The sequence below is a fragment of the Bufo bufo genome, chromosome 1 (genome assembly GCF_905171765.1).
Source record: "Bufo bufo chromosome 1, aBufBuf1.1, whole genome shotgun sequence".
In the NCBI taxonomy this organism is placed as follows: Eukaryota; Metazoa; Chordata; class Amphibia; order Anura; family Bufonidae; genus Bufo; species Bufo bufo.
The window spans coordinates 618,958,408-618,971,949 of NC_053389.1; the positions used below are offsets into that span (position 1 = coordinate 618,958,408).

The following is a 13,542-nucleotide window of genomic DNA, read 5'->3' on the forward strand; positions in this document are numbered from 1 at the left end:
TGCGCCATCCACAGATCCCCCATAACAGTGCGCCATCCACAGATCCCCCATAACAGTGCCATCCACAGACCACAATTAGTTCAAAACCCACCAAAAGCACACCTTTTGGTTCAAAATATTTTTTTTCCTATTTTCCTCCTCAAAAACCTAGGTGCGTCTTATAGGCCGGTGCGTCTTATAGGGCGAAAAATACGGTATATATATATATATATATATAGAATAGTTTGTTTTTTTTACACAATAAAAGCACACAGAGCTATGGGGAATGGATATTGCAGATGTGCTAGCGGCGATCTAGCAGCCCATGTCCTCAGCTCTATACCCAGGTTCCCTTTAAAGTTTGTCAGCATATTATATAGCACATTAAAAGTTGCCATAAAAAAAAAATCGTCCTGCAGAGAACCAAACCCTCGTGTCAACTGAAGGATTGAAAAAGTTTTGCCCCTTGGATTGTAAGGGTAAAAAATAAAATAAAAATTAGCTGGTTCCTAAGGAGTTAAATCTTGCAATATTCACACCATGTATCATGTGGTCAAGTTACGTGACTGAAGTCACTATTCACACTTAACTTTCCCTTCAATCCGTAAACCTAGTCTGGTGGGTTGTGACCAGATCTAGAGGATAAAGACTGAAACTAGTTTTGTGTGACCCAAAGAGCTCTCGTCTGTGGCTGATATGTGGTCACACACAACTATAGTCTCATTGATGCCAGCGGTTGCAGAGGATACCACTGGGCCTCAATTTTGCCAAAGGTTTGAAGGCATAAACACCATCTGAATCTTCTCTTTAAGAAAGTGTACTGTTGGGAAATCTCTTTGACTAGCATCAAGCACTTTGACCATTGGATGCTCTTCACATAGTCCAGTTCTCAGCCAGTTGTTAAGATCTATGGCCAGTATAAGGTATAACACTCTTTCAGTATTAGGGGGCGATACAATTTAGATGTACTGGTTTCCTTTATAAGGGTCATTCTGAGCACTCTGGGCCATGAAAGGCAAGCAAGTTGTACAAAAGCCTGAATCTCTAACTGTATCAATATTTGAGTTGCCAAACCGATATCTAGTCTTAAAACTGGGAACTGGGCCACCAAGCGTGCGAGATAAGGAGAGGACTGGAGCCAGTTCTACAGCCTGGCCTCTATTTCCCACTGTTAAAGTGATACAAGTCTGCCTGGAATGTTCTTCTCACACGCGATGCAGATCTTCTGCCCTCCTCTCATCCTGCTCTCGCACCACTCCGGTAATACCAGTTCTGCTCAAGGCTTCAGAGTACAATCCAATTTAGCAAGGTCGTGCTTAGCAAGCCTTGCGTGTGTATAAACAAGCACAAATAAATTACTAGGTGTGGGCTGGTCTTCAGAGTGTGAATAAACCGGATATCATTACTGCTGCATGAAGCACACCGACACCTCCTGGGACATAACATTCAGTGCCTGCTAACTGTCTCGTAACATAATCATTTTCCTAATAAAATGCCATCTCATTATGCAAATTGTCTTCTTTACTACTGTGTAATGTATGTAGTGGTGTCATTGAGACCCATTTTTTTATGTAATGTCTGTACTACTTGGTATTATTGCCAATAATTCTTCTACAAGGGGAGTTAGATTTTGAGCCCCACTGGGAAAGAGTGCATTTACACATTCAGATAATGCATTTGATTTGGTAATTTGTTGCTGATCTTGGGGTCAAATATCGGACTGGATTTTAATTGCCGGTCCGGATTTTGGCAGCACCTGGCTGTCCTTTAATAGGCAGCTGGGCTCAGCAGCAGGATCTCTGTGTTTGGATCTGAGGCTTGGAGGGCTGAGACCCATGGGCTGAGAAAACAGGCCCGCTAAAGCCTGCCGTGGACTGCTGGAGGCAGAACTGACATTAAGGTGACTTGTCTTATATGAACTTTCCAATTTGTCTGAAGTAACACCAAGATGTACTTTCCATTGTGTGTGAAGTAAACACCAAGACTGCAAAGTAACGCATTGTTTGTGCACTTGCGTTAAGAACTTGTATTTTGCCTCTGCACTGCGTCCGCTTACCCTATACCAGAGCAAAGCCCCACAATTGGTGAAGGATTCGGGCAAACGCAGTGACGCAGGCGTGATCGCCAAAGTACTGTTTTTCATTTTTGCTCCGGGCACGGTTGTATGTCTTGCATTAAACCCACTAAATTTCAACCCGTGACCCTCGACAAAATGGAGGTCATAATGAAGGCTATTGTGGAGGCTAACAAGCAGCAGCGAGAAACCAACCTGCAACAACTAGAGGCTAACAGGCAGCAGCAAGAAACAAACCAGCTGCTGTTACAACACGATGGCTATACAGACGGCAGGAACATCCCAAAGCGTCAATTATGTCCGGAAAGCGGTCCGTGCGGCGATCCCTTACATGACGTTGAAACCTACCTGGCGATGTACGAGAGAGTTTCTCCCTTTTGGCCACTATCCCGAGACCAGTGGGCTGAGGTCGTCGCTCCGTTCCTGGCATCCGATTCTCAGCGGATGTATTTAGACTTGCCGGACGATCAAGATTCTAGCAAGACTGGGGGTGAATGTGTTGGTCCGGGCCCAGCGGGCACATCAGTGGGGGTTTAACCCGGCTGAGCCCGCGAGACCACAGTATTATGACTTATTTCACCTCTTGCAACAGTTGCTACAGCCTAATGTGCTGAGTCCCATGGCTATGCTGGATCGACAATTAACTGATATGTTCTGGAGGGCTTTGCCATCCCCTCTCCAGCACTTGATCGGCCAGGTGTCTCCTGGCCAGAGGTCGCAATAACGCCTGTACAAGCGTCATAGACGCCTGTTCAGGCCATTTTACTCCCTGGAAAAAGTCTAAGGCGTACCGATACGCCTTAGACTTTTCCCTGCTATTCATCAGTGCTGTGAACGGCACAGGCAGCGCAGCGATGCTGCTGCTGCCTGAAACAACCAATAACAAGGCTCCTTACAGTAAGGAGCTTTGTTATTGGTCAGTTTGAGCGGGCTGCCGGAGCTTATGGCACACCGCTCTGAAGGGAGGAAGGAGGTGCGCGATCCTCACTGGTGGGGTAAGTGGCCTTGCTGTGAAACTTAGTGGGGGTCCCGGATCTGAGCGCCTTGTTTTCCTCTCTAATGATGAGTCTGAAGCGCTCAGCCGAGCGCTGTCTCTCCTCCCTGCTGGGTGTGGTAGTGAAGACGGCCTCAATAGAAGGTCTAGGGGACCGTCTTCACTACGGCGCTCAGCAGTGAGGAAAAGTGGCTGAGCGCTTCAGACTCCTGCTTATAGAAGTCAGCGGGGGGTCCCAGCGCTGGACACGCCAACAGGAGACCTCCATACAACCTCCATAACTGACAGACCTGTCACCTGTAGACCTCTACCTATGTCACTTGTCAGCTTTCTTATGAATCCATCAAGGATTTATTGCAGCATGTTCCATCAGACGCTGAACTAGACATATTGTTTGCTATAAGGATTTATTCTGTAATGCGGAGCCGCATAGCGGCACATGGTGCTACAAGGACTGCATGTGGCCATTTACAGCCTCCAGGACATACAGTCCCTCTGCCAAGTGCATGAAGTCTTCGATATAAAATTGTATAATCCAATAACCACAGCGGTGGTGGCAATTTTGTGGCATGATAGGGCAACAGGGTCATGGAAGACGAACTCCCCTTTATAGCAAGATCAAGCATAACAAAATGACAGCCTCTAGATCAGGGATCAGCAACCTCCAGAACTCCAGCTGTTCTGAAACTACAACTCCCAGTATCCTCCTTTCACTTCTTTGGGAGTTACAAGAACAGCTGAGCAAGTGTGCATGCTGGGTGTTGTAGTTTCACAGCAGCGCTGCAGTGCCAAAGGTTGCTGCACCCTAGATCAGTGGTTATCACTGCTTGATGACATCATCCAGATCCACAACATGTGACTGTGGCGGTGCAAGGTATGTGCCCGGGTCTTTCGCTTATGCCCTTGGCACCAGCATGCACCACCAGCCATTGTACCTGTGTCCTGCTCCGCCAGTGCCTCAGGTCTCTTCAGAGTCTACCAACAGCCCCGGTGGCACTGACATACCCACCTGAGAGCTCATCTACAAGGACGTAACTTTGGAGGGCAGCAATGGCCACGTGATGGATGACATACCCCAGTGACCAGCGGCCCAGAAACAGCAGCAAAAATTAAAGGGCTTGTCCCAAGATCAACACTTATTTACCTATCCATACTTGACCCAGAGAACACTAGACCATGGTAACCAAGGTGGGACCCCCAGCGATCATGTACTTGAAGGGGACATGTCTGTTTTAGTAACTACTTGCATTTCCCATGCAATAACAATTCTGGGGAGTCAATTCTTGTGACTCTATATTGTACCATTCCTCTATTATTCCCACTAGAACTTATGAACGAATTGCTAGTAGTCTGCAATAAGCGTCCAGCTGGATGTTTCCTGTTGACAGCACTGATTGAATAATGTCAGGCTGTGCAGGGACACCCCCATCTGGACCTTCACTGAAAACTGCCAGCAAGTCATTCATAACTAATAACAGGAGTAACAGAGGAATTGTGCAACATAAGGTCATAAGAATAGAGGTTTGTTATTACATTGGGGGGGGGGGGGGGGGTGCAAGTAGTTTAACGACAGGTGAGAAATATCGATCTTAGGACAAACCCTTTAAACCTCATAAAATCACTGCAACAGTGACCTCAGTGGTACCGACCCCTCAGCGCAACAGTGACCTCAGTGGTACCGACCCCTCAGCGCAACAGTCACACTTTTGGCAGAGTGATCCGGCAGGCAGTTCAGTCGCCGGAACTGCCTGCTGGATCCGTCAAAACGTATGCCAACTGATGGCATTTGTAAGACTGATCCGTCTTACAAATGCATTGAAATTCCGGATCCGTCTTTTTGGTGTCATCCGGCAAAACGGTTCCGGCCTTTATTTTTCCCTTTTTTTTTTTTTTTTTCGCTCTGCACATGACTAGACCGTAAGGACGGATCCAGCATTGCAGTATTTTGAATACCGCATCTGGCATTCCGGCAAGTGTTCCGGATTTTTGGCTGGAGATGAAACGGTAGCATGCTGCGGTATTATCTCCGTCCTGAACAGTCAAAAAGACTGAACTGAAGACAGATTGCTCTCCATTCAGAATGCATAGGGCTAAAACTGATCAGTTCTTTTCCGTTATAGAGCCCCTAGATGGAACTCTATGATGGAAAAGAAAAACGATAGTGTGAAAGTACCCTAAGTATGTATGATAAGATAGATAAGATGCCTTTATTGTCACTGTACAATACAATGTAATACAATGTACAATACAATGAAATGTTGTTTGGAGCAATCCTAGATGCCATGGACAGAGGAACAAGAACTGACATTTAAACTAAAGCATTACACTAGAAAAAATAAAATGTGTGAACGTCAGTGTGTGTATGACATAGCAGTACTATATATGTGTGCAGTATAGTGGTACTAATGTTTGTGAGTGATATAGATATGTTACATTATATTTTATGGGGGTGACAAATTGAAGTGGTGAGTGTCTGTGTTTAGATTGTGGCACACTGAATCTTTGGTCTAGGAGGTGATGAAACGCCTAACTACTGGTTAGTCTGTGATGTACTTCTTGGGTCAGTTTTGATAGAGCAGGACGTAGACCAGTATCCTAGCTTCCACAATAATTAATGTATTAGTTTGTTTAGCTATTTGTGTCATTTGTATTTCTTTCATATATTTTCAGGCTTAATCCTAAAAATGTTCACCAGCGACCTACTGTTGCCTTTCTGTGTGGGCCGCACATTAAAGGGGCTCAGGGAATAAGCTGTGGTCGGCACTTGGCCAATCATGATGTAGATATTATCCTCTTCCTACCAAATTTTGTGAAGATGTTGGAGCCTGTTACCAACGAGCTAAATCTGTTTTGTCAAACCGAAGGCAAGCAAGTGTCAAATGTAAAAGGTGAGTGCTTTACGTGGATGAAGAGGTCAGATTGTATCTGGATAGTGCTTGATTTTCCAAATGTACGCCAGAAAGACTCGCTGACATAACTGTCTGAAGGCCTCATTACACTTTAGACTATTGTTGACCAAATCTACCGTTTTCAACAGCAGCTGCCAACAATGTAATGTGTATGGGGAGCTCCTGACTTTCTTCCAACAGATTTATTTTTAAAGGGTAACTAAACTTTTAAACTTCATTTAAAACTGTTGCTGTTGTCTTCAAAATAAATTTTGTAATATACTTTATTAATTTTGCCTTTTTACTAAGGAAATAGGCAGCTAAACTTTGGCTCTCCTAAGTGCTTTAGAAATCAGTACATTTGTACACTGCTGACATGTGAATGTGTGTATGGATTCCACTGTACTGGTAGAATGGGGCCAACGCGAGCTCTGTACCGATTGTCGCTCCTGCTTGTGCCCTCTGATCTTGGCTAAATCCTGGCACAGCACCTACTGATGCACTATGCTAGGATTAGCCAAGATTAGGGGGCACAAGCAGGAGCAAATGTACTGATTCTAAAGCGCTTAGGAGAGCTGAAGTTCAGCTGCCCATTTCTTTAGTAAAAAGGCAAAATCCATTAATAAAGTAGCGTATGTTAGAAAAATTATTTTTAGGACATTTGCAACATTTTTAATTAAAGTTGTTTAAAAGTTTAGTTACTCTTTAAAGGGAAGGGGGCGGAGGAGGATCATCAGGTGCTTTGAATTTCAATTCCCGGTCTGATAGTTCTGCCAGAGGCGTCTGACAGCAGCTTTCTCCTCTTTTCCCATTAATAATGCATGTTAGCTGAACCATCCCCTGGCCAACAGCTGAAGGTGTATAGGCACCAGAAGACATTGATTTTAAAATTGCATTCAGTCTCTGAATGGAGTAAACTTACATTCATCTGCCCATAGTCAGTTCTGCAGTACAACTACTGAGGTTGTGAGCCCTTGGTAACTGCCTAGCACTGCTCAGTAAAGGTACACAACCACACGTGCTGTCAAGCTGCATTGGTGATGCACATGTGACATTAAAATGTAGATGAACAAAACATTACACACTATAGGGAAGGGGTATTCTGGTTGTTAAGTTTAATCTCTATCCACAGGATAGGGGATAACTATTTTATATCTGTGGGGTCCTACTTTTGGGCCCATAACACGAACAGGTACCTCATACCCATCAGAGCACCATGAAATGAACAGAGTGACAGGTCGGGCATGCAAACTGCCGCTCTATTCATTTCTATGGGAGTCCAGAAGACAGTGCTTGGATATTTTTGGAACTCCCATAGGGGAATGGAGTGGCAGTGCACAAGCTCGACCTGCCGTTCTGTTCATTTGGGGGCACTCCGAGGGGTAGGGGGTTGTAATCGCAGGGGTAGGACCCTCACTGATAGTTATGCCCTATCCTGTGGATAGGGCATAAGGTTTAACAACCAGAATAACTTTCCCCAAAAAAGCAGGTCATACAAATTGGTCAAAGCCACAAGCAGAAGGCACTTATTTTACTGGTGTGCAAGATAAGGACTAGAACAAGTAATGTTCTGCTTCTCTCAGTGCAGTGCTGCCATCTTGTGGCTTTTTTGTGTAATGCAATAAATCACAAATTTCTACTCCTCACATTCTGGTCACAAATTTTACCTTTTGAAATTGGATATGTTGTATTGCTGATATAGTGTATCGTATGTTCTGACTAATGTTTTGTTTAAATGGATTTTTTTTGCTGTATTAAACCTAGTTATGTTTTTTCCAGATCTTCCAGATTGCCCTGTAGACCTGGTTATTAATTGCCTCGATTGCCATGAAAATGCCTTCCTGCAAGACCAACCGTGGTACAGATCAGCTGTGGACTGGGCCAATCACAATCGAGCCCCAGTGCTTAGCATTGACCCTCCAGTGGGAGACCTGGAGCAGGGTATCCATGCCAAGTGGTCTCTAGAGCTAGGACTCCCACTAGCCCTTGGTGAGCAGGCTGGGAGAGTTTACCTGTGTGACATTGGCATTCCCCAGAAGGTTTTCAGAGAGGTTGGAATCAGCTATCATTCACCCTTTGGTTGCAAATTTGTTATTCCTTTGCATTCCATGTAGGAATAATATGACCTGCAAGTCTTATAATAACACACACCCTTCAAGATGGTGCTTTATTGTGGGCACAAAACTGCCACTGACGTCCCTCGTCACCCCAATAGTAATAGCTTTGTGCAGGGCAACCTAATTCTGGCCACAGTCACTGATTATTAAGGAGACAGGTTTGTTGTTTGTTTTTTGTCTTGCCCTCTCATAGCAGCCAAGTAAAACAATTTAAGAAGTGCACTTCCTAATGAGAAATGAAGGGTTTTTTATTTAATTTTTTTGTAATATAAGTCCTGATTTAAACAGACTTTGAATTCTTGTTACTGTGTAGCATTACCAGCTGTTCATTGCCTTTGCCATGTTATCACTTAAATAATGTGGTATGTACCAAATGAAGCACTTGGTGTTCTGTGTATGTATGGTGTGGTTTGTTGTTATTTCTCAGTGGGCGGGGTACCTATGCTCCTATGTTCACAAGTAACACCTATATATCTATAACACATAATCGATTATTCACAATAGTTGATATCACACTGACCCCTGCACAGGTCACAGGACGTGCCTAGAAAACTCATAGAAGTCGACGGGCTCAGCTCCTGTCCAGTGTCCATGTAGCTGCTCTGAAAAGACAGGAAGTCTTAACATTTTTAGGTCTCGTGACCAGTATGAAAATTACAGGATTATATATATATATATATATATATATATATATATATATATATATATATATATATATATATATATATATATATATATATATATAATCAAATAGAAAGCAGGACTGCACTCCAAAATGTGATGAAAAAATCAAAGCTGTTTATTCACCCATGTTATGGCAAAGTTTGCCATAACATGGGTGAATAAACAGCTTTGATTTTTTCATCACATTTTGGAGTGCAGTCCTGCTTTCTATTTGATTATACTATTGGGGATTGCTGTTGCCCCCTTTTGGACATTGCACCCGCTTGTCAGGTTGGTGCTCCCGTTGGACTTTCTTTATATATATATATATATATATATATATATATATATATATATATATATATATATATATATATATATATATATATATATATATATATATATATATATAAAAATAATGACATGGGAGAAAAACAAAGTTCCCCAAATATCCGAAAAAAAATATGTTTAACATAAAAGAAATGTGTCATCAGAAAATACCCTATTGTTTCAATCACGTTTTTTAAGTCTGTTACAGACTCTACATGTCGTCCTCCTGTAGTTTATCAGAACTGGAAGTTAGAGCACCATATACTATATAACCACTTCTGATGAACCGCGGAAGGACTACTTGTTACATCTGTAGCATACTATTAAACGAGGACTTGTATTATGGTCTTGTTATTTGGTCCCACAACAAAACTTCTTTAAATAAACTCCATGATGTGTTGCTATTCAGGTGAAGGCCCCTTCACATGGTGCATGGTAGCAAGCTATTGTTGGGAAGGAAGAATTCCAATGAACGAGCGTTTTGCATGTTTATTGGGTAATCAGTGGCACCTTTTAAACTAGCAGATTATTGCTAATGAGCGTCCATACAAATGCTCTTTAGCGATAATCTGCTCAACATCAGGCAGTTTAAAGCGCCTTTAATGCATTTTAGGGAGTAGCCTAGGTAATAAAACATACATACTAAACATGCCTGAAATACTGCAGATATCTTCATACCGGAGTAGGGAAGTTGTGATGGCTGTAGAGAAGCTTACACGATAGCCATTTTGAGAATGGACATTCTAAAGCAATACATGTTGATCAATGAAAAATGAAATTTATATGTCCTATCACATTCTTCTACCAGAGGAAACTCGATGCGTCTTTACACAAACATTTTGGCTGTGATATATAGTTGGAGTTCAGAAAAAAACATTCAATTGTGAATTAAAAATGCTTTTGTCAAATGCTGCTTACATTTCACTTTCACAAGTGATTTTTGTCGATCCTGTTGGTCAAGTCCCACTCATTACACATTGAAGATAACTTAGACTTTTCTTTATTGAAATAAGCCCTATTCCATAAGGCATTGATTTTTGCCCTTCACAGTTTTAGTGCTGTATTGAAGTCACACACATCAAAAAACTTCCCTTTAAGAGCCTCAGTCAGCATGATCAACCCTATTAAACCAGACATATTGCTTGGTAGGGTTGATCATGCTGATTAAATACCCTTCTTTTGTTTGTACATTAAACAGCTGCAAAGATATCTGCATTTTTATTCATATGCAAATGAACATGTTGGAGCACCAGGGGGCTGAGTTCTTGGAGCACTGATTTTGTAACACCTCTGGGCTCTTGGAACATGGGGGAGGAAAAAAGGAAAATGCTGAAAGAAAAAAATGGGCCCGGTCCTTAAAGGGTTAATATTATACCATCTACTCCAAATAAATCTACAGGGATGTGCCCAAATGACATTTTGTGTGTTGTTGTAACAGGTTTTAGATTAGGAAAATAATGTGCCGTGAACCTAACCAAAGCCTGTACTGGCAGCCACAGTAATTAAGGGCTCATGTTTGAGGTGCATATTTTGTCTGTAATGAGACTTAATATTGTGTCATAGTTTATTATTAAATTGCAAGATATGCGCGGTTCCCCCATTTCCCCATTTGTAGTTATTTTTCAAATGTGCCGCATGTCCTATTTTTGCTTGGGTTCTCACATTTTGAAAATCACGGAGACTCCACCTGAGGGGTTAGGTTATGTGATATTTTTATCGAGCATGTTACGAATGCGGCGATGCCTAATATGTACTTTTTTATTTATTTATTTCACTTTAACACAATAATAGCATACACTACCTGATTTCAGGCTCCGATCTGCAGAGTGCAGATCAGAGCCTGGAACAGGCATTTTTACAACTGCCTTAGTCTGCATAGACTAACCAATTGGATCGATTGCAAGCAAGGGACCACTCTGATTGGTCCCTTGTCGGCATCACTGCACTGTATGCTGTCCGTGACAGCAGCAGGGCAGGAGCAGAGGCTTTAATCCAAGCGTTTTGCAGCGCTTGGATTAAAGCCCTGCCATGATGTCTATAGACGTGCTAGCTGCACGGGGTATGTGCAGCTAGCACGTATATAGCTGTATGGCAGTCGGGAAGGGGTTAATGAATTTGGGCTGGATTGTAAACTGGGAGAAATAGTGTTTGACGCTGAGTTACCAATGCACCTTCCTGGGAATTCAGCTAGATTCCTTATCCCAAAAATCCTACCTCCCGGTGGGGAAGCTTCTGTCAATACAACAAATGATAGGGGAATTCAGCAAGTCCAGAATGACCACTCTAAGGGAGGCCATGTCAATTCTAGGATTAATTACCTCTTGCATACCTGCAGTAAAATGGGTGCAGTTCAGATCCAGAAATCTTCAGATGCACATTCTTTCTCTCTGGGACAAAGATACGATATACGAATCTTCCTGAGCAGGCACAAGATCAGTCAGGGCGAATGGTGCCTGTGCCAGAAAGTGTTCGAACAGATAGTACATATCTGGGGGTCCCCATCGGTAGACCTGTTTGCTTCCCAGAAAAACAGGAAATACAAGAGGTTTTTTTTTTCTCTCAACCTAAGGGATCAGGTCCAGGGAATCGATCGCAACCTTGGGGCAAGGATATGGTTTATGCATTCCACCCCTTACGCTTTTGCCCAGAGTAATCCAGAAAATAAGGAGGCAACGTTAATCTTAATAGCCCCCTATTGGCCAAAGAGAGTATGGTTTACTTGGTTAAGGAAGCTGTCTCTTTCAGACCCCTGGATACTGTCAGAGAGGAAGGATTTACTGTTTCAGGGGCCCCTTCATCATCCTGAGATAGGGAAACTGCATTTAACAGAATGGATATTGAAATGAAATTCCTTAAATCCAGGGGGTTTTCATATCAGGTAGTAGAGACTCTACTAGCCGGTAGGAAAAAAGTTACCACTGACATTTAAGAGTGTGGAAGACCTTCATTCGGTTTGCGGGCTCGGATTTGGATTTGTCAGCCCTACGAGAGATCCCACTGATTTAAAATTTCCTACAGGAAGGCCTCAATAAGAAATTAAGACCAAGCACACTAAAAGTTCAGGTCTCTGCCCTTAGTGTATTGTTCGACTGTAGTTTGGCATCTCACCTGTGGATCAAACAATTCATAAAGATGTCAAGTAGATTAAATCCCTCCTCTAAACCCAGATCATCTCCCTGGGATTTAAATATTGTCCTTTCCATGCTCACGCAAAGTCCCTTTGAATCTTTAGAATAAATATTCTTGAAAATGTTATCTTACAAGACTGCCTCTCTTGTGGCTATTACGTTAGCCAGACGGGTTGGGGAGATTTCGGCCTTCTCCACTTTTCCTCCTTATACCTTGATCTTGGAAGACAGGAATCGTTTTGAGACTGGACCCTGCCGTTCTTCCTAAGGTGGTTTCTGATTTCCACAGGTCTCATGAAATCAATTTGCCCTCCTTCTGCCAGAATCACAAAAATGGAGAGGAGAGGTTCCATACGCTAGATGTAAGGAGGTGTATGTGTAAATACTTAGACATAACAAAAGAGTGGAGGAAAGCCCCTCAATTATTTGTTCAATTCCAAGGTCTAAATAAGGGTCTAAAAGTTACTAGCCGCACTATTGCCCGGTGGATAATGAGAAATATAAGTCTAGCCTACTCTTCAGCAGATCTTTAGGTTCCTTCAGGGTTCTCTGCCCACTCCACAAGGGCTATAGCTGCTTCCTGGGTAGAAAAAGGCTGTGCCACCATTGATCAAATTTGTAGAGTGGCTATCTGGAGCTCTCAAAGCACGTTTTATAAACACCTCTGCTTAGGAGTTAACCTTTGGAAGAAGAGTCTTGCAGGCAGTAATCCCAGCCTAAATTTATCTAGTTTAGTCTCTAACAGGTGCTGTCATGGGGCGTAATGGAAATACATGGATTGGATTACTCTTACTGGTAATCTGTTTTCCATGAGCCCATGACAGCGCCTACATTATTCCCACCTTTAAAAAAAATAAATATATATATCCCTTAATACAGTTCCTCATGTTGTGGTGACCCCCAACCATTACATTTTTTCCTTGCTACGTCATAACTAATTTTGCTACTGTTATGAACTGTAATGTAAATATCTGATATGCAGGATGTATTTTTATTGCTACAAATTGAACATAATTAAAGCAGAGTAATTAATCACAAAGACATCCACAGATCCCCCCCTAAACAGTGCCATCCACAGATCCCCCCTCCCCTAAACAGTGCCATGATGGCACTGTTTAGGGGAGGGGGGATCTGTGGATGGCACTGTTTAGGGGGGGATCTGTGGATGGCACTGTTTAGGGGGGGATCTGTGGATGGCACTGTTTAGGGGGGGATCTGTGGATGGCACTGTTTAGGGGGGGATCTGTGGATGGCACTGTTTAGGGGAGGGGGGATCTGTGGATGGCACTGTAGGCGGATCTGTGGATGGCACTGCCATCCACAGATCCCCCTACAGTGCCATCCACAGATCTCCCTCCCCGACGCTCAC

The 13,542-nt window shown here is 43.0% G+C and overlaps 1 protein-coding gene across 5 annotated transcripts in view; it reads left to right on the forward strand.

The window, feature by feature from the left end:
* The window catches only part of EDC3 (enhancer of mRNA decapping 3), a 73,847-nt gene extending 65,362 nt beyond the window's left edge, over positions 1-8,485 (forward strand). For 4 of the 5 annotated variants that reach the window (XM_040413754.1, XM_040413753.1, XM_040413750.1 and 1 more), the window contains 2 exons: positions 5,718-5,935; positions 7,715-8,485. In XM_040413754.1, coding sequence (XP_040269688.1) covers positions 5,718-5,935; positions 7,715-8,049 — 553 coding nt within the window. In that variant the 3' untranslated portion in view covers positions 8,050-8,485. The remainder of the gene's footprint in view (positions 1-5,717; positions 5,936-7,714) is intronic. The other variant, XM_040413752.1, reaches the window with a different exon arrangement.
* The last annotated feature ends 5,057 nt before the right edge of the window (positions 8,486-13,542 follow it).